At 52.3% G+C, this 17,422-nt stretch overlaps 6 protein-coding genes across 6 annotated transcripts; 2 read left to right on the top strand and 4 right to left on the bottom strand.

The window, feature by feature from the left end:
* Window positions 1-353: 353 nt before the first annotated feature.
* J4E86_009672 (uncharacterized protein) lies at window positions 354-3,998 on the bottom strand (the record flags this gene model as incomplete). Its single annotated transcript, XM_051450174.1, has 2 exons — window positions 354-776; window positions 825-3,998. The coding sequence occupies 2 exons, from the start codon at window positions 3,996-3,998 to the stop codon at window positions 354-356; spliced, it is 3,597 nt and encodes a 1,198-aa protein (XP_051298562.1).
* A 316-nt stretch (window positions 3,999-4,314) lies between these two features.
* On the bottom strand, window positions 4,315-5,483 carry J4E86_009671 (uncharacterized protein; the record flags this gene model as incomplete). The annotated part of the gene is made up of 4 exons (XM_051450173.1): window positions 4,315-4,510; window positions 4,557-4,918; window positions 5,055-5,381; window positions 5,424-5,483. The coding sequence occupies 4 exons, from the start codon at window positions 5,481-5,483 to the stop codon at window positions 4,315-4,317; spliced, it is 945 nt and encodes a 314-aa protein (XP_051298561.1).
* Window positions 5,484-6,120: 637 nt separating this feature from the next.
* On the bottom strand, window positions 6,121-7,577 carry J4E86_009670 (uncharacterized protein; the record flags this gene model as incomplete). Its single annotated transcript, XM_051450172.1, has 3 exons — window positions 6,121-6,689; window positions 6,749-7,095; window positions 7,165-7,577. The coding sequence occupies 3 exons, from the start codon at window positions 7,575-7,577 to the stop codon at window positions 6,121-6,123; spliced, it is 1,329 nt and encodes a 442-aa protein (XP_051298560.1).
* Window positions 7,578-8,453: 876 nt separating this feature from the next.
* On the top strand, window positions 8,454-10,125 carry J4E86_009669 (uncharacterized protein; the record flags this gene model as incomplete). Its single annotated transcript, XM_051450171.1, has 2 exons — window positions 8,454-8,639; window positions 8,701-10,125. 2 exons carry the CDS (start codon window positions 8,454-8,456, stop codon window positions 10,123-10,125), a joined length of 1,611 nt encoding a protein of 536 aa, XP_051298559.1.
* A 3,488-nt stretch (window positions 10,126-13,613) lies between these two features.
* Window positions 13,614-14,410, top strand: J4E86_009668 (uncharacterized protein; the record flags this gene model as incomplete). Its single annotated transcript, XM_051450170.1, has 2 exons — window positions 13,614-13,766; window positions 13,832-14,410. The coding sequence occupies 2 exons, from the start codon at window positions 13,614-13,616 to the stop codon at window positions 14,408-14,410; spliced, it is 732 nt and encodes a 243-aa protein (XP_051298558.1).
* An 836-nt stretch (window positions 14,411-15,246) lies between these two features.
* Window positions 15,247-15,815, bottom strand: J4E86_009667 (uncharacterized protein; the record flags this gene model as incomplete). The annotated part of the gene is made up of 2 exons (XM_051450169.1): window positions 15,247-15,582; window positions 15,633-15,815. 2 exons carry the CDS (start codon window positions 15,813-15,815, stop codon window positions 15,247-15,249), a joined length of 519 nt encoding a protein of 172 aa, XP_051298557.1.
* Between the last annotated feature and the right edge of the window lie 1,607 nt (window positions 15,816-17,422).

Raw genomic sequence — 17,422 nt, 5'->3', positions numbered from 1 at the left:
GGTCCGAAGTCAGCTGTAGTATGAGAAACATCGCATTAAATCCTTCACATACTCGCCTCCGGGGGTATCTATCTTCTACATGCGCATATTCTAGGTAGAGCTACAATCGACGATCTGCCCCACAGAAATTCTACAAAGACAACTCCAAATAATCACGGCTCACGCGCCGATTCGCTAAAGTGAAATCAACTCCACCAATAAACACCAAGCTGGGAAACGTCAGGTATAGTCTGCCTTGCGTAAGCCGGCAATAACCACTGATGAACGCAATCGCGGTATCGCATCGCGGTACGCGTGATCAAAGAATGAAAGCAGAACAAAATCGAGTGGAGGGGCTGTAGTGCTGAAGTACTCTAACGAGCTGGCGTGTCGGGTATGTCCCAGATATCCCTTCCATTCTCCTCTTTCTTCAATTCAGCACCGGCATCCTCCGGTCTAGTGTGTGAGTTCATGGCTCCATTCGAGTTTGATGCGAATGGTATCGCGCCGTTTGATGTGAAGACAGGCAGATCAGCCCTCTTGCTTGGCGGTGACATGAGTGGAACTCCAGGCATGCTTGTATCCTCAGCATGTGTATTGGCAACCCACTGTAAAGTTGCCGAGGCCTGAGGATCTGATGCGTCGTGCGGAGTTACAAACTCTGAATTTCCGCCAAAGTTCTGCGCAGTGTAGTTGACAAACTCGGAAAGATTCGATGGGGGTGGAGGCGGAGGCGTATCGGCGCGGGAAGGTGGTGAAACATCCTTGAGCGGCTCTGTTACAGTGACGAAAGATGGCTGCGAAGTTAGCATATGTTTCATGTGCATTACGTGGTCAGAACTTACCATAGGTAGCTGTTCCCGGATTTGCTCGGGTGTTATAGCCATATCATGCAATTCAGTGGGTGGTTGCACGATTCCGCCAGAGATTCGACGATCGATTGGAGGTTGTTCCATGGAAGCTTGAATTTCCTGCTGTGGCAAGACAGTAGACGAATCCATCTGTACCGGCTGAGGCTGCTCGAGCGGCGCAGCAGCAGATACCTGCATCTGCGGGGCCTCGGGAACTGGGGATGCAGGTTTGGAAGTCTTTGCTGGACGACCTGGACCCCTTTTTGCGGTCGTCGCTGGTTTGGTCGCAGGCTTTGTCGGAGGAGCGCGCGCAGCCGGCGGCTTTCGGGTAGTGGTTCTTTTCGGTGCTTCGGCAGCCTTCAATTTCTCAGCCTTCTCCCTCTCCCGTGCATCATATTCCTCTTTTGAGGGCATCTTCAACGTAACCCGCTTTAGGCCTGAAGTAAGTGCGTCCATGCCATCGTTCTCCTTGTCTTTAGGGGCACTGGGTTTGACAGACTGGGTTGAAGGCATTTTTGTAACGGCTGGACGTGGAGGCGCACGAGCTGCTGCAGCTGCCGTCGTTGTTGAGCCCCGTGCTTTCTTCATCGCAACTCCGTTGGCTGGAGCTGCAGAAGGCGCAACACTTCTCCGGCTTGCTGCTACACTTGGCGCACGACTAACACCCCTGTTATCGCCTATGGAAGAGACGCTCGAAGCAATACTCATGCGACGAGAAGCAGAGCTTGCTGCAACTGAAGCTTCTGAGCTGGCTGGTGCAAAGTCGGCTATGGTCTGCCGCCTACTCGCCTGTGACTCTACACGAGATGTCTTTTCGTCGTCCGAACCAGGCTCAGCGTAGGAGGGAGCGGCTTTACGACCACGCAGTTGTCGCCCTGATGTATCTGTGCGGGCTGGGGCCGCAGCAGACGCAGCAGGCTTCTCCTTTTTGGCTTTGACCTCGGCCAAATCCTCTGGTCGGTGGCTACGAGTTTGGCGATCCGATGGTACCAGCAAAGTACGCAGAGCATGGGCGGCAGTAGCCCAGTCAACCTCCGGTGGTGGTGGGGTGGGCGCTCTCAACGGATTTGAGGCGTACTTGGCGGAAAGGCTACGATTGATCTTGGTTGGATCCACGACTTTGGCTACGTAGGACTGGGTGGGCGAAGAAAAATGGGCCAGACGGTCAGTGCGTGTCGTCTTCGAGACATGTACGGGCGGGGGCGGAACGAGGCCATCCAATTCAGACAAACGATCTGTATGCCACCATAGGGGATCGTAGCTGACGGGCGTGAGCTCTGCTTCGACAGACTGCATGGGAACGTCTTCGTCCTGTATGCTGATTCCACTAAGTCTGTTGCGCATAGAGTGAGAGAGGCCCGTTGATGGTTCTGAGGCCTTCAAGACTTGGCCATCCACGAGGCCGCTCAAATGACTGAAGACACCACTAGTGAGCGCTCGATCGCTGTACCCGCCCTCCAAAACTGAGATGACACGCCCTTCCACAGATGTGCCCTCTTCTTCAGCCAACCGGACCACATCCCGAGTGAAACGAGCGTAGAATTCAGTAGGCACGTTGACGCTGTGGCGTTGCATTCCAGCAGTCTCCCATTCACTCGCATCGAAACCAGCGGATAGGAAGATGGCTGCTTTGGGGGCAGGTTGATTTGGTGTGGACCGTAGGCGGTTGGTGTGGTGTTTGAGATATTGACGGGTTTTCTCAAGTAGTACCAAGTACTTCTCCTCATAAATTTCCCAGAACTGCTCGGGTGTCTTCCAAGATTGTAGATGGACGTTCCAGATAGACTGACCGTGGGCGTTGTCTATACACAGACTGGCCGCCTGGACTTTGTCATCGTCGCCGTCTTCACATGGGTATGAGTTGATGTCGTGTAAGCTGAAGTAGCCGATTGAGGTCTTTTTCCAGTTGGGGGTGTTTTTGGGCATGTTCTGGACCTTCTTGTTACGCGCCCATGTTATAGCCTGCGAGCCGTCTCCGTGATGCAGATCAAAGTCAATGATGGCTGCGTGAGTGAGCCCATATGTCATCATAGCGTGTTCAATGCCAACGTGAACATTATTCAGCCAGCAGAAACCCGAGGGAAAGTCGTCAGAGCAGTGGTGGCCAGGCGGACGGATGCAGACGAAAGCTCTAGAGGGGCCACCACCTAGACTTGTTCCCTGGAAGACAGCGTCCACAGCGTCCAAGACACCACCCAGAGCACCCTGAAAAGCGTTGAGGGATTCGGGACAGAGGTAAAGGTCACCCGCATGCAGTTGCTGCTTGGGCGCTTGTCCAGGAACTGGAGGAGCGTCCCTGGCCAGCTCCTTCCCAGTTGATGCGAGCTTCCGCTCCGCATTGTCGCAGAGTGTCTTGAGTTCGCCCATCCATTTCGTTCCGTGTACGTTTGTGACGACCTGCGAAGTGATGTCGACAGCGCGCGAAGTCTTGCGAATCTTGAAAGGTACCCGTTCGGGTGGGTTATGGTGTGGATGTGGCGGGTTGTCTCCCTCAGCGTGGCGCTCTCCGAGCCGTACGTAGGCTGCCGATATACCCAAGACACTCGCCAGGATTCTCTCGGGTCGCTCCATGATCAAGCTGAGGTGGCTCTTGGATGTCTTGGGACGTGAGAAGCGATGGCCGTAGCATTGGTCGTGCACAATGACGACAGTTCCTGCGTTGACTGCGCCTGCCATGCCCTCATGTCGGACCAGCTCCTTCTTAAAGTACTCCTCGGCGACATCACATGCGCGCAGAGGTGGCTTCTCTTCTACATGTGTGGGACCCAGCGGGCTCTTGGGCATGGGTGCCTGCATATTCGGATTGAACGACGACCGGCGGGAAGCGGAACTTCGGGGAGTGCCCGGTCGAGGAGGATCGCCGCGGAGGGAAGAGGTCGAGGTCTTCCTGCCCAGGGTGGGCGTAGAGGAGCGGAAACTGGCTACACTGGGGCTGCGCTGGATGGCATTGGCTTTGAAATTGGGCGTCGAGGGCGTCCGGCGCAGGTCAGCGGAACTCCTGGGCGAGTTCAAGGCGGGGGACTGCGGTAGCGGGGTGTTGGAGGCCGAGTGCAGGGACAGGCGTTTGAGCGGGTGTGAAAGGAGGTTCGCGTCGCTGTTTGTTTGTCGCGCCCCGCGTGGAGTGCCAGGCCTCGCGGCGGCGGGGCTGGACCGCGGATGGTTCGACATCTTGGCGCTCTCTGCCTGCGGTGCAGGACGTCGCCCGTCGTATGTGCGGGCGTACGGTGTCCCGTATCGTGTGTCTTGGGGTGAAAGAAGAAAGGCGCGCTATGACGGAGCCATAACGCGTGCAGGCCACCTGCGTCCAAGCAGCCCTGGAGGGTCCCGCCCCTAAGCGAGCCCCTAGGGCAGCAACGGTCAGTAGGGCTGTCTCTTCACATGTGCTATCATTACGTGAGATCTAGCCATTAGACGCGAACCTCATCGATTGATTGTCTAGCATCTACCATTTTCTGACATACCTAGGTATATCCTTCGCCATGTATTAATCCGAGCTCTGCTGCAAGATCCAACCCACACCCTCCTTCAGATCCACCAATGCCTTCTTCGCAACGCTGTGCATGGGAAAGAAGTCGGGTGCGCCATGCGGTAGCCCAGTGTATACCTTCACTTTGGTTGGTGTGCCGGCATCTTGGAGTAGACTTTCGTACACGAGCGCCTCATCACGAAGTGGATCAGTCCTGAGTTCGTCAGCACTGTTCAGCATCTACGACATATCGCACCCACCCCATAACCTGTAGATACGTAGCGGGTTGGCCTTTATGGGTCTTCCAGATCAACGGACTCATCAACGGTGACATAGGATCTGGTTTGTAGTTGCCATAGAACCATTCAATGGCTTGTCGGCTCAGTACCAGGCCGTCTTTGTGGTCCTCCCAGCTGGATATGTGTGGCTTGTATTCTTCTGGCATGGCTTCGCGATGGCACAAGGGGGCAGACAGGAGGACGACGCCAGTCACCTTCGGAGACAGGTTGTCGTCAACAACTTGATGAGCTGCTACAGCTGCCAGATTACCTCCAGCTGACGTTCCTCCCACGATGAAGCCTTTAGAAGGGTTGGCGCCCAGCGACGCTGCATTCTCGCCACACTCAAGATGTGTAAATCAGTCTCTTGGAATTGGAAGAAACGACTGTGCATGCACTCACCCATTTAACTGCATCAATCGCGTCATGCGCGGCAGTAGGAAAGACGTGCTCAGGCCCGTACCTATACCCAACGCTTACGACCGTGAAGCCCAACTCTTTCACCAATACTTCCGCCATACCCTCGCCATACTCTGGCATCCCAAAGCTCCACCCTCCGCCGTGGAAGTATACATACAATGGCCCTGCCTCTTTTCCCTCTGGATGGTACGCGAGCGAACGCATCGATGCGCCGTCGCGCGTGGGAATCTGAATTTCGGATTTGTGGTACCCGGTCCAGTCCGGGAAAGTCACAATACCAGCTGCGATCAGCTGAGCGATTTGCTCATTGAAAGACTGACGCAATTCGACAGCCGATGAGTAGTCTTCGAAAGACTTGCTCAGTGGTAGATTGGGTAGCAGCTTACTCTGTTAGCGAAGTGCGTGTATGGACTTGCTTATGGCTCGCACAGCTTCCAATTCGGCGTCCATCTTGCTGTAACCCTTCCATGTTGACGAGTCGATCGGCATTTTTAATTGAGTTCCGAGACAATTTGCACTTGAAGGTAAGGTAGATAAGATCAGAGGCTTGTTTTGAGAACTTGAAGAAGAGCTGTGGACGGGCGCGGGGTTTGTACAATACACAGCTTACGCCTTGCATTAGGTAGGCACGCCTAATGCGAGAGCCAAGCAGGCAGCCTCGTACACTCTTTTGACAACTGCACCTACTCAGTCCAATCAACGCGAGTAAGAAAGCCTAGCCGTCATTCCATGAGTACAGACACGCCAAAAGTTACTCCCCGTTGGTCCCTAATCTGCGTTGCTCCGGCCGTAAGCTGCGGGGCGTCCCTTCCTCTGCCTTCCCTCGTACAAGCTGACTCACTCACATAACCTGGGCCCGCTCCCGCATGTATACAAGCCCCTCTCTACTCAGATCCGGTCAAGTTCTGGTCAAATCCCCGATGCACCTCGTGCAAGGGAAAGCCGAACAGATGCGCTGTAGTCTACACTGATACTGAACCCTAAGCTGACCAAACCCTCAAGGCATTACAGACTTCCAGGAGGTTGACGTTCAATTGCTTCCTCATATGGAGTAGATGCGTAGTCGCTGAGTGACCACAGCCATACTATTGCGTCATCGGATGTATAGTTGTCCACGGCAAAGCGTCTAGGAGCTCTTCGCGGGAGGTTGCCGACCGATTTGTGGGCTTGTTGAACGCTTTCGTTTCAACGGTGCATCATCGTTGTGCTTGTCCGTGTCTTGATTCTGTTTAAAACTAGCTGAGGGATGGATTGCTGGGATTTCATTCGTTTCTTCGGCATCGCTCTCAGGCTCGGTATCGCCGCCGGTATGCTCGTCCGTAGCGATCCCAGTTTCTGCCATGGAGAATGAAAGTCCAGTATGTGCCTGGCCGGTCTCTTCCGCTGGCATTTGGGGAGGTTCTGAGACGGTGCCTTTGGCATCTTCACCAATCTTTGGAGATCCATGTTCAGGTTGCTGGTTTGCCGCTGCACTTTGGATCTCCTCTTGGAAAGCATTTACCACTTTAGCATACTCTCTGGCTAAGACTTTGCGCAGCTGTGGAAAGATCCTGCGTAGCTTTATGCACTCGTCCGTTGTCGCAATCCGGGTTGAGGCGATATGTCGAAGTGTACAGTCAGTAGTGAGCTCGCCAGGTTGTATCTCCTCCTCATTCGCTATCTTCTGACGAAGCTCTACCAGCCGATCGTACAACGCTCTCGAATCAGTATCAAGTTCCGTCGTCACCTCATCATCTTCCTCCATCGAAAAGAACCAACTAGCTTGTCGACTTCGCCATGCGGGTGGATGGACTGCAAGTAAATTGGCTTTGGCTCAGGAAAAACACCCGAAGTGTATTCTTTGTAAGCCCTAGTTTCTTCTACCCGTGCTGGTAGGGGCGGACAAGGCTGCATGTTCAGTCGTAACGCATTCAGCCGATGGTAGATCATAAGTCCTGCATATGCATCTGCAACGGCGTACTGTATAAGCTCTTGGTTTGTTTCAAGCGGCGCCAGCCAATCTTTGTGCATGTGCTCAGTTTTCTTCAACGTGTATCCCGGGAAGTACTTCTCGACCAGACCTCTGAGACCTCCTGGATAATAGGAAGAATTAAAGTTTGGCCTGCCCGGATTGACCAAGACTTGGAAATAGCTCAGCTCGATCGCGCCCTTCGGTTATAGTTGGAAGTACTTGTTGAGTCGGTAGAAATCTCCCATGATAGATTGGCCAGTCTTCAGTACAGTGGGGCTCTCGATGAGCGTGCGCAACGACGGCGCAATGAGCTGATCGGCTGCATCTCCGTCATGACGTCCGATGTGAAACAAGGCTATTTTGCTCTCGCTCGCAACCTGGATGAGCGCAACTCTTCCCTTGAGAACTTCTGTCTCTGGCCAAACCCATTCCATGTCAAAGCCAACGACAGCCTCATCGAGGAAGTCGCGCGCCAATTGTTCGGATTTGGTCAAGTTGTCGCTGCAAAGAACCTCAGGGGATAGATCTTGTGGACCCTGGAAACAATCGTGGCTGAACAGCACCCGCGAGCCATTGGGCTTTGGCTTCAGACGGAAGGAGCGAGGCCATGGGGAGTCCACGGCGCCGGCCATTGCCGCCATGACTTAGTCGATTATGGTAACAAGAGCTTCGCAAAAAGCATAGGTAGCGAGACGGTAAACTTCAAAAGGCGATAAGAAAGCGAAGGCGAGCAGTGGGGCTGCCGTTGCTAGTTCAAGCTTAGTGTTGACCCACGCCTCACTCCGCTTTCCTGGTCCGGCCTTCGGAGCCGCTCCCCTCATCAGCCCAGGAACAACAACCTCTTCGCCCTCATCTTCAAGACGCAATGTGAACCCACGAATCTCTCGTAAGCGAGAATACTGTTACAGCTATTGGAATATGTGCAACCCACTTATTGCATGAAGTTCACCGATCGGATCTTTTTGCACATGCAACGACGGCTATGTTTTTCCGCTGCGTCAAGACGCCATGACAACTAACAGCAGCTGAAGAAATGTCTACTGACGCGAATTAGTGTGTAGATGCAGCATGTTTTTAAGCTCCCACGAGACGTTATAGGCGATCTGAGTTGCAGTTCACAATCGTGGCGGGCGCACGCGTACTTGGGGATACGGCTTAGGCCCAATTGAGGATAGCCCCAGATCCCCATCGTGCTGGTCGTGGAATCTACTCATGTAGTGGCCGCCACAACCTAGGTACCATCGTACATTACTCGACTGGCATCTTGACTAAATCTTGACCAGCTACGAACTTTCTATCTAGACAAGCCATGGTGTTGCTAGGAAGGTCCCCACCCTGCCTCACAGCTCGCCACTGCCCGGGATCACGCCCGGCAGCACCAGACTGGCGGGCTCATGCGCTCTTTACTCGTGGCAAAGGAATCCAGGATGTTATAAGAAAGTGCCCGCGAGTCGTGCTACGATATTGTTTCTCGTCGCACCTGTTTCGTTGGCACTTAACATCCAGCCATGATGCGATTTAGTCAATTTGTTCTCCTGGGGTTCTTCCCAAGCGTACTACTTGCGCAACAGACATTCGAGTCACCCGAATTTGATGTTACTGCTGCGTTATTGGACAATGGTGTAAACGTCTCCAATATTCCCGCTCTAGCCGATCTATCCAAGCGAACCAGCTCAGGCTCATGTCCGGTTGCTGTAAGTCTCATCTGCCTTCACGCATTATCTCTTCCAGGTATGGTGCTAACCACGACTTCAGTGTAGATCTCTTAAACGCATCTTTGGTGATGCGAAGGTCGAGACTCAAGAAGAGACAGGCTACGGCGTAGCTGTGAACTACTTCTGGTCACAGCAACAGCGCGAAGCACAACCGTATTGCGTCTTCAAACCCGAGGAAGCACGCGATGTGTCTACTCTCGTTCTGCTGTCGCGTCTCACTCAATGCCCTTTTGCAGTACGAAGTGGAGGGCATGCAGCATTCACTGGAGCATCGAGCAATGATGGTGGCATCACGGTCATCTTCGAGCGCATGAAGAATATCACCCTGTCGAAAGACAAGAAGGTTGCTGCGATTGGACCCGGTAGCCTGTGGTACGACATCTATTCGACTCTTGCCGAGGACAACCTTGCGGTGATAGGTGGCCGCGTCTCTGCTATCGGTGTCGGAGGTCTCACAACAGGAGGCGGCATCTCGTTCTTTTCTAACGAATACGGCTGGGCATGCGATAATGTTGCGTCTTTCGAGGTCGTTACCGCTTCGGGTCGCATCGTACAAGCTAGCCCGAAGTCCTACCCAAACCTGTACTGGGCATTGAGAGGTGGCGGCAACAATGTCGGCATCGTCACGACCTTCAATCTCGAAACTTTCGCTCACGGCCCGTTGATGCTTGGAGGGCAGAGAAGGTTCTTTGAGGAAAGCTTCCCTGCTGCTATCGATGCCTTCGTGAACTTGGGGTCGAACAAAAAGGCCGATCCAAAAGCTGCTCAGTTCTTGGCCATCTTCCTGGATGCCGCTTCGAACACAAAGATCGCCGTTGCCGAGCTGGAGTACTCTGACCCAGTTCTCGACGCTCCAGTCTTCGACGAGTACCGCGCAGTCCCTGCCTTTCAGGACACCTTACAATTGAACACCCTGGCTAACTTCACGCAAATGCTGAACGACAGCAACCCCAAAGGCTATCGAGACTCATTCTGGACTGCTTCATCCAAACTAGACTACGGGATGGTAGAGTTCATGTTCGACGCCACGTTCGAAGAGTTCGAGAAGATCCGAGATGTTGCCGGTATCCTACCTGCAAACACCTTCCAGGTCATCACCGTCGCACAACTCACGCAGATGCAGAAGAAGGGCGGGAACGCACTAGGCCTTGTGCCGTCCGACGGTCCGATTCTCCTCATAAACTTGAGTAGCCGCTGGGACAAAAAGGAGGACGACGAGCGCGTGTTGAAGGCGAACGCCAATATTGTCAGGAAAATGGAGGCCGAGGCGAAGCGCAGGGATATGGTCAATGACTACATCTACATGAACTACGCCAGCCAGTTTCAGAATGTCGTTGATAGTTATGGGGAAAGCGCGGATAAGCTCAGGGCTATTGCGCGCAAGTACGACCCTACTGAGGTCTTCCAGAAGCTGCAGCCGGGTTACTTCAAGCTGCAGGGGCCGCCGAATAAGAACTGGCCATGATGGCCGCATTCAGAAAATCTTCCAGAGGGACAGAAATCAAGCTTATATCTGTATGTTGTAAGATTGATGAACACTCCCAGCCTCTCCATGCGCCGGGCGGGACGTGATTGCGCCCCGTTCTCCAGACCTATTATGACACCTTACCACAGGGAAGGACTGCGCACTTACCCTAGTCCGATGACCTAGACGCATACATTGAGATGAAACTTTTCCAAACATCGTTGTTTACAATAATGTAGTCTGTAGCGCCTCTGTCCACCTGCAGTTTATTCCTTGTATCAGGTGACGTCATCAAGGCTGGCTTTAGTCTAATTCGTCGACCTTCTAGTCTACGGGCGCGCCCCTGCTACTTCAAGCCCACTGTAATGTTTCATTCAATTGGCGCCTGTACATGCGCCTTACATCCTCTCATGACTACGACGGTGGGCAAGGTTGGGCATCCTCGGGCTGATACATGAGTGGCTTGCTGCGCACCGGGTCACGCCCTCAGGTTGGCAATGCAGCCACATTTAGCCCCCATCCTTCGTGCTGTCAGCCGTGGCGGGCTACTTGAGCGTCGCGCCCCCGCTTTTCATCAACCATCCTCCTAGCAGCTTACAAACATTGCGCAACGGCAAACACCGACTCCTGAATGGCACTTGACGGTCTGGAAGCAAAGTTTGAAGAGTGCGCATTGAAAGAACCTCCTGAAGAACCCTGCGATGGCGCAAATGTAGCATCACCTTACGGCGAACGACTCCTTCAGCCTGATGAAATCCGACTCCTCACCATCGTTCGCGACACGGATACTGTGCGTCTGACCGTTACACCACACAAGTTTCAAGATGATCTCCGATTCGACGCGGTCTCCTATGTCTGGGGAGCAGTAGAAGCTTCTATCAACGTCCCTTGCAACGGAGGAAACCTTACAGTTACTCCAACTGTTTTCGAGATGCTCCATCACCTAACCCCGAACTACCCGTATTGGCTGGACTCTATATGCATCAATCAGCAAGACCCCGAAGAGAAGGCGGTACAGATACCGTTGATGCACCGAATCTACTCCCTCGCTGAGTTCGTCGTCATATGGATGGGCCTTCCCACGGCGCAGAATGAGCAGTTCGTGTTCGGGTTTTCCAGCGCACTGCGGATGGAAAGGGAGTGGAATTCGATGCTCGATCAGGATCTTCAACCCTGGGTTCTGGAACCGGATTTATTGCGCACAGATGAACCTTTCTGGCTTGGTATGACACAAATTTGCAAGCACGAGTGGTTTGAACGTCTATGGACCTTTCAGGAGGCAGTTCTTGCAAGACAGCCTATCATGCTGCTAGGACATCTTTGGTTGAAATTTGGAGAGTTTCTTGAATTCATCTGTGAAGGGTTCTTTAGAAAGACCGGGGCATATATTTACCAATGGCGGCGGCTTCTCGAAATTTTTGATGGCTTTGGGGGATCTATGAACCAGCTCCTGACCTTGAAAAGATGTCGCAAGGACGTTTTGTCAAACGGAGTGGTACCGATCCACAATATACCCTATCTTCTCAATTCGCTACGCAACCGACATGTAAGGGAGCCGGTGGATCGAGCCTGGGCAGTCACCGGATTGTTGAGCTATCATATCAGATCGAAGTTGGAGCCAGAAGTTGATTACAGCGATAACGCTCGGGTTGACTTCTGGGAAACGCACATGCGGTTCGCCAGGACAATCATAGCCGCAGAGCAAACGCTGTGTCTACTGGAAATACCGCCCACAATTGAGGGAAGGACACAATCATCTCCGTCCTGGTGCCCAGTTCTGGAGGGCGTTCCAGCGTGTTTGTTCTTGATAGTAGGTGCTTGGGCCGATCATGTAAGCGGACAAGAATATGAACAACTTCTACAGGAGGTTGTAGAAGAAGGGGTTCAAACGCAGCAATCTAGTGAACCGAGACAGCTGGAGATCCCATTTGTATCTCGCAAATTCATCTCATTTGGGAAGGAGACTAATTACCTGCACACTTGCGGTCATCTTTTGGATACAATATCAGAGGTCGTGGATAATCAAGAGCTGCGGGGGTGTTACGAACACGTGTTGACCGCAGACATATCAGCGCGAAAAATGAGCAATCCTGTACATGCGGCACATGTGGATGCCTGTACCCGTAGCCTCCGACTGGCTCGTCGAACGGCTCACCGAGCAGAAGACGATACCGACAGTGTACCTTCGGAGTATCTGATGGCTCTACTGATGGATACGAGGGTCTCTAGAGAAGCAGCGATGGCTTACAAGGACGGATGGAATATATTCAGAGATGGAGATCTCAACTATTATTACAAACTTCCAGCTGGGCGGCAATTGGGGGGGAAACTCTGGGCAGAAAGATTGCATATTACTGCTGGTCATTCTTTCTTCAGTACCACCGGCGGTCGCTTCGGTATCGCCACGCCAGGATGCAAGCCTGGTGATAAAGTCTGTGTCTTCTACGGCGAACACCCCCTTCATATACTACGGTGGGCAGAAGCCGAGCACGAAACCGGCGCACTCCATGGAGAAGGTCCTGCTGAGTTCTGCGGTGTTGCATTCATTCCTTATCTCATGAAGCCGCATGAGCAGGAAGCAGCTCGACTTGGACCGGACGAGATCTTTGTTATTGGGTAGCAAATCTCGTAAGCGGTAAGAAGGATCATTAGGCTGATAGCGTAATTGCTAACAACATCACAATGCAGTCTGATAGAACGATGGGTATAGAAGACCCTACGATCTCAAGTTTACCTATGTAAACCACAACCTTATGTCGCGAGTTGTTTTCTACTTACATCTACACCCTAGAGATACGCATTACACTTTGTCTCGTCTTGGGTTAATTGAAAGTTTGTCTCTGCAGACTACAACCTAGTTCCTCAAGTCCTTCTATACTTATTTAATACGCCCTGGAGATGCATACGCAGCTTTGTCTCGTCCTGCGTTAACGTAAGAAATAGCGAATACCTCCCAGCTGCTGCATGACTAAAGTATACACCACGTAAAAAGACCATGTTGGTATCAGCCCAGCCTCTAATCCAACACTTTTCCAGGCAACTATGTTTCCAGTTGAAGAGCAGTTGCGAGCCAAGCTCCAGGGCAACACAGAACTCTAGTAGTGTGTACCCGTGTGTGGAAGCTTTGTGTGTGGATTACAATCACATTCCGAGACAGTCTTTCACTGTGTTCTTAGATAAGCTGTTGCCTTATCCCAAACTGTATCAATCCACTTCCCTCTTTCTTAAAGGGTGCCTCGGTTACCGAGAAGCAAACATTCAGAGTATTCAGATCCATCCGACTACAAAAAGAAACGAATCCAACGGGCCTTCCAAGCCTTCCAAAAGTACCCCCTATCTCGTTTATTCGAATAATGGCCCTGACACCCCCCTATACAGCCTACCAAGGCGTCGGCGTACCCATAACCTTCGTCGTCGGCCCCACGGCCAAATCAACGCGATTCGACGTACACCACTCGCTTCTCTCAAAAGTCTCACCCTTATTCACTATGCCCAACGGCCTGCCCCGCATCATACTAAGCGATATCCTACTCCCCAACGCCGAACCTGATACCTTCCGAACCCTCTTCAAATGGCTATACGAGCGCCAACCCCCTGACTACACAACGGACGGGAAATTGTTAGACCTGATGAAACTGTGGGTAAGATATGTTCATGTACGAACGGGATATGAGACATTCACTGACTTGTCACACCCACGTCTTAGATATTGGCCGGCGAACTCGGGATCTGGAGGACTCAAAACACCGTTTTGAGGTTGGGTATGGCGCTGATGCAACCGAAGTACTTCATTTGTCGTCTAGACACGGTCAGATGGGTGTATGAGAATACATGCGCTGGATCACCGCTGCGTAACTACATCACCGCGATTTTCTGCCAACGCGGTCCACCCATCACGCCCTCTATGTTCTCACCGGAGAACGAGCAGCTTGGTATCTTCCGCGACGCAGTAGTATTCTTACGTACACTGAATCTAGTTCGCGCAGGCAATCCGACGGGAACGGGCGGATACAACCTCCATGCGCTGTTTTCTATTCATGATTCGTGGTCGCCGGGCGAAGGCGAGCTCGCGCCAGTGCGGGTTCGTGGATGTTTGGTAACGGGAGGAGAAGAAGTGGAGTGGATCAAGATCGAATATCCGCTCCCGTCCTTCCTAGTATGGGGCGCGAAGTGGGAAGTGTTGCCGGACATGCACTTTGTGAGCCAAGACGGCGTTCGAGCGGCGGCACAAGATTTGTTGAAGCAGATCGAGTTTTCGGATAGATCGGGCGCACAAAATATGTAGTGGCGCAGTGCTGCAGAGAAGTATGTAGACCTACAAACTCTGGACAATATCTCATGAATTTACGCCTGGTCTTTGGTCAGTAGACCATGCATTACAGAGTTTTGGGGTTAGAGTAGCACATCGTCATCTTCTTGACCTTCAGAAACTTGAACCTCTCAAACAAGTCACGGGGATACAAGATATCAAGCAAACATGCCAAGCGACTAGGATATGAAACAGATGTCTATTGTAGTGTCGACGTCGACTGTAGTGTACCAGCTTCCATTCCCACTGCGAGAAAGAGACTGATCAAGTAACAAATACTATCAAGATATCCGTATGTACCACCATTTTTGTGTTAAACAGGAAAAGAAACACGTAACGTTTGAGTGATGATGAAGTAAAGCGCGTAGCCACATGAGTCATGAGCAGCGCTTGCTATGAAATCAGGGAAAGGGTATTGCCAACAGCCAAGGAAATATGTATACAAACGCCAGTACCCCTTTAAACTCAGTTTTGTGGTGATACAATAGATATGGAATAAGAATGAATGATCATGAGGACTCATGTAGCGATGCAATACCTAACGTGCATGGTGCTGCCTTCGTTGGTGTCGCAGGAGGTTGTCCCTGCGAGAAAAGCCATCAAGGTTACCACAGCCGGGATGTGGGCAGAGGTATTTGTCCGTTGCCAAAGAAGAGTCGTTATGTTGTGGTAGGTGCCTCCGCAAATCTTTCGGATAGTCGAAGCTCATGGGACATTTCGAGCACACGTGAGGCTTATCGGTCAAATGTTTCTTCTGATGGCGACTGTAACGGTAAGCCGACAATCGAGTACGCTTGATCCAGTAGTAGGACTTACTTCAAATCACATTGACGGTTGAAAGTCTTACTGCAGCCATCCTTATCGCAATGGAAACCACCCGGGCGAGGTGCTTGTCGCTTCCGACTGCCTGGTGTCGCTAAGCGATCACCAGGGTTATAGGTATCTTCAACATGCGCTTGCACAGTGGCTGGCTGCACCATGGTCTCGTTCGCATCCATGACTTGGACGTGCTCTCTGAGCAAGGGTTGTCCCCCGTTGACGTAGTCGTATATCGGTGCTAGGTCTGGTTGCGTCCGATCGAAGCCGAGCGGTGGCATGTGCAAGACACTGGGGTCTACGTAGAAAGGGCTCCCTGCGCCATATTGGTTCTGAATGAAACTGTTAGCAGGCTCTGTGAGGAAGCGATCTGTGATCCTACCATGTGCGCGTGAATGCATTGGCATAAGGGCAGGCAGCAAAGCTGGCACAGCACGCCGTCGATGCCGGAGTAGGTTCCGTCCATGGGAGTGTCAGACACGATGAGGTCTGCAAACGGGTTTGACGCTTCCACCGGACCGGAGAGGACAGTAATAATTACTGTGAAGAGCAGCAGCGGGTACATGCTCCGGTGTGTATCTGGATGCCTAAGGACAGGAAGATGTGGGACCGACGAGAATGACGGAACTAGAATGTGAGAACGTCAACAGTATGTAAGATCAGACTGTGACAAGGTTGGCACACTATGGTGAAGAGTAGCAACGCAGGTGAGAAAAAAGTAGAGAAGAGGGCGTAAGGTCAATCGCAGCAGATGCATGCTAAGGGCAGAGGACTGGGGAGGGAGGCCGGCTGCCTGAGGAGCCACAGGTCACGGGCAGGTGTGGCTATGTTGATGATGTAGGTGTCGAGCAGCATTCTGGCGGCTTCGCTGCGTCTTTCGCGGCGATTCGGTCAGGTTGTTGGGTTAGCAGCGATGAAAGTGCACTCTTGATGCGATGCGACGTGCAATTGTGGTTGTGACGAAGGGACGAGCGACGGCGCCGTGCAGCGATCAATCCGACGGGGTACCTGCGCCATACCATTTTGAGACTTGGTGAGGGGTTGTGCCCGGCTCAACTCCCTACACTCGTGACTTTGGTACTGTGCAAATTATCGAAACGCTGTCGACCGCAAGATATGTGACTATCTGTCGATTATCCAGAATTTAGCGCTGTGAATAAATAGCAACGGACACCTGGAGCTGAGGTTTACCGCAGCCATTCCGTCGAATTTTGTCACGTGCCCGTGCGTCATCGCGCGGGAACGCGCGAAATTCACAGCTTTTGCCCAATGTTTGTTCACCCGCATCTTCCACCTCCTTTCACGCATCATTTTGTTTCTCCTAGCTCGGCAAGTGCTGGTATCTTCTCGTTGGTCTTGTCGCTTAGTGGCTCTCGTAGACGCAGGCGGCAATCAAGTGCGCGCTCGTAACTATGATAAGACGTTGAACATCATCACAAAATGTGATAACATCTCAAGAAGGTTCAGATGGATACCCTGAGGTTGAGGATGCGCACTCGATATATAACGGCGCGACACCTCCCAAGCCAGCCCTCAGCACAACACGCCACACGTCGTCAACGCAATAAGGCAACCACTGCAGCCGGTGTTGGTACTATTCATATCCCAGGTTGATGAGTCTCATCTGGCGTTTATCCCTTTTGGATACTGGCAGCGGATACTGCATGCTTCGCGTATATCTCATGTCCAATCGTTCGTTGAGGCGTTCCACGATGTTCAAGGCGGGCGGCCTCCCTGGCAGCAGTCGAGACAATATCCGTAAGCAAGGCTCGTCCAAAGAGCATCCTATTATAACTCGGTGCTACCATGCCCGCCTGCTGCGCCTTTTATATGACTCACAGCTTATCGTGCACTTGACCACTTTGGTAGGTACCTTGTTGAGTAGCTCACTAGTAAAGCTGGCATGCATGCGACAGCTGCCCCGCATTGCGAATCAGAGCTTCAGATGCGCCATTACTTCATGAATCGACGCCTCTCGCGATCAGGTGTCTAGAAACCTGAGGCTCACCCTTAAAACAATATGCTTTCTATACGTGGCCGCAATTATGCGGCTTTAGATCTGGCTGCAAGCTACACGAAAGATCGTGGCCTCCCCTACGACAAGTCCAAGCATCCAGCAGGTCTAGTGTCTTTTAGAAATGCGGAAAACGTAAGCAAGAGTCGAACATCATG

The sequence above is a fragment of the Alternaria arbusti genome, assembly GCF_024043155.1.
Source record: "Alternaria arbusti strain BMP 1465 chromosome Unknown scaffold_18, whole genome shotgun sequence".
NCBI lineage: Eukaryota > Fungi > Ascomycota > Dothideomycetes > Pleosporales > Pleosporaceae > Alternaria > Alternaria arbusti.
This window is presented reverse-complemented; position numbering and strand designations above follow the sequence as displayed.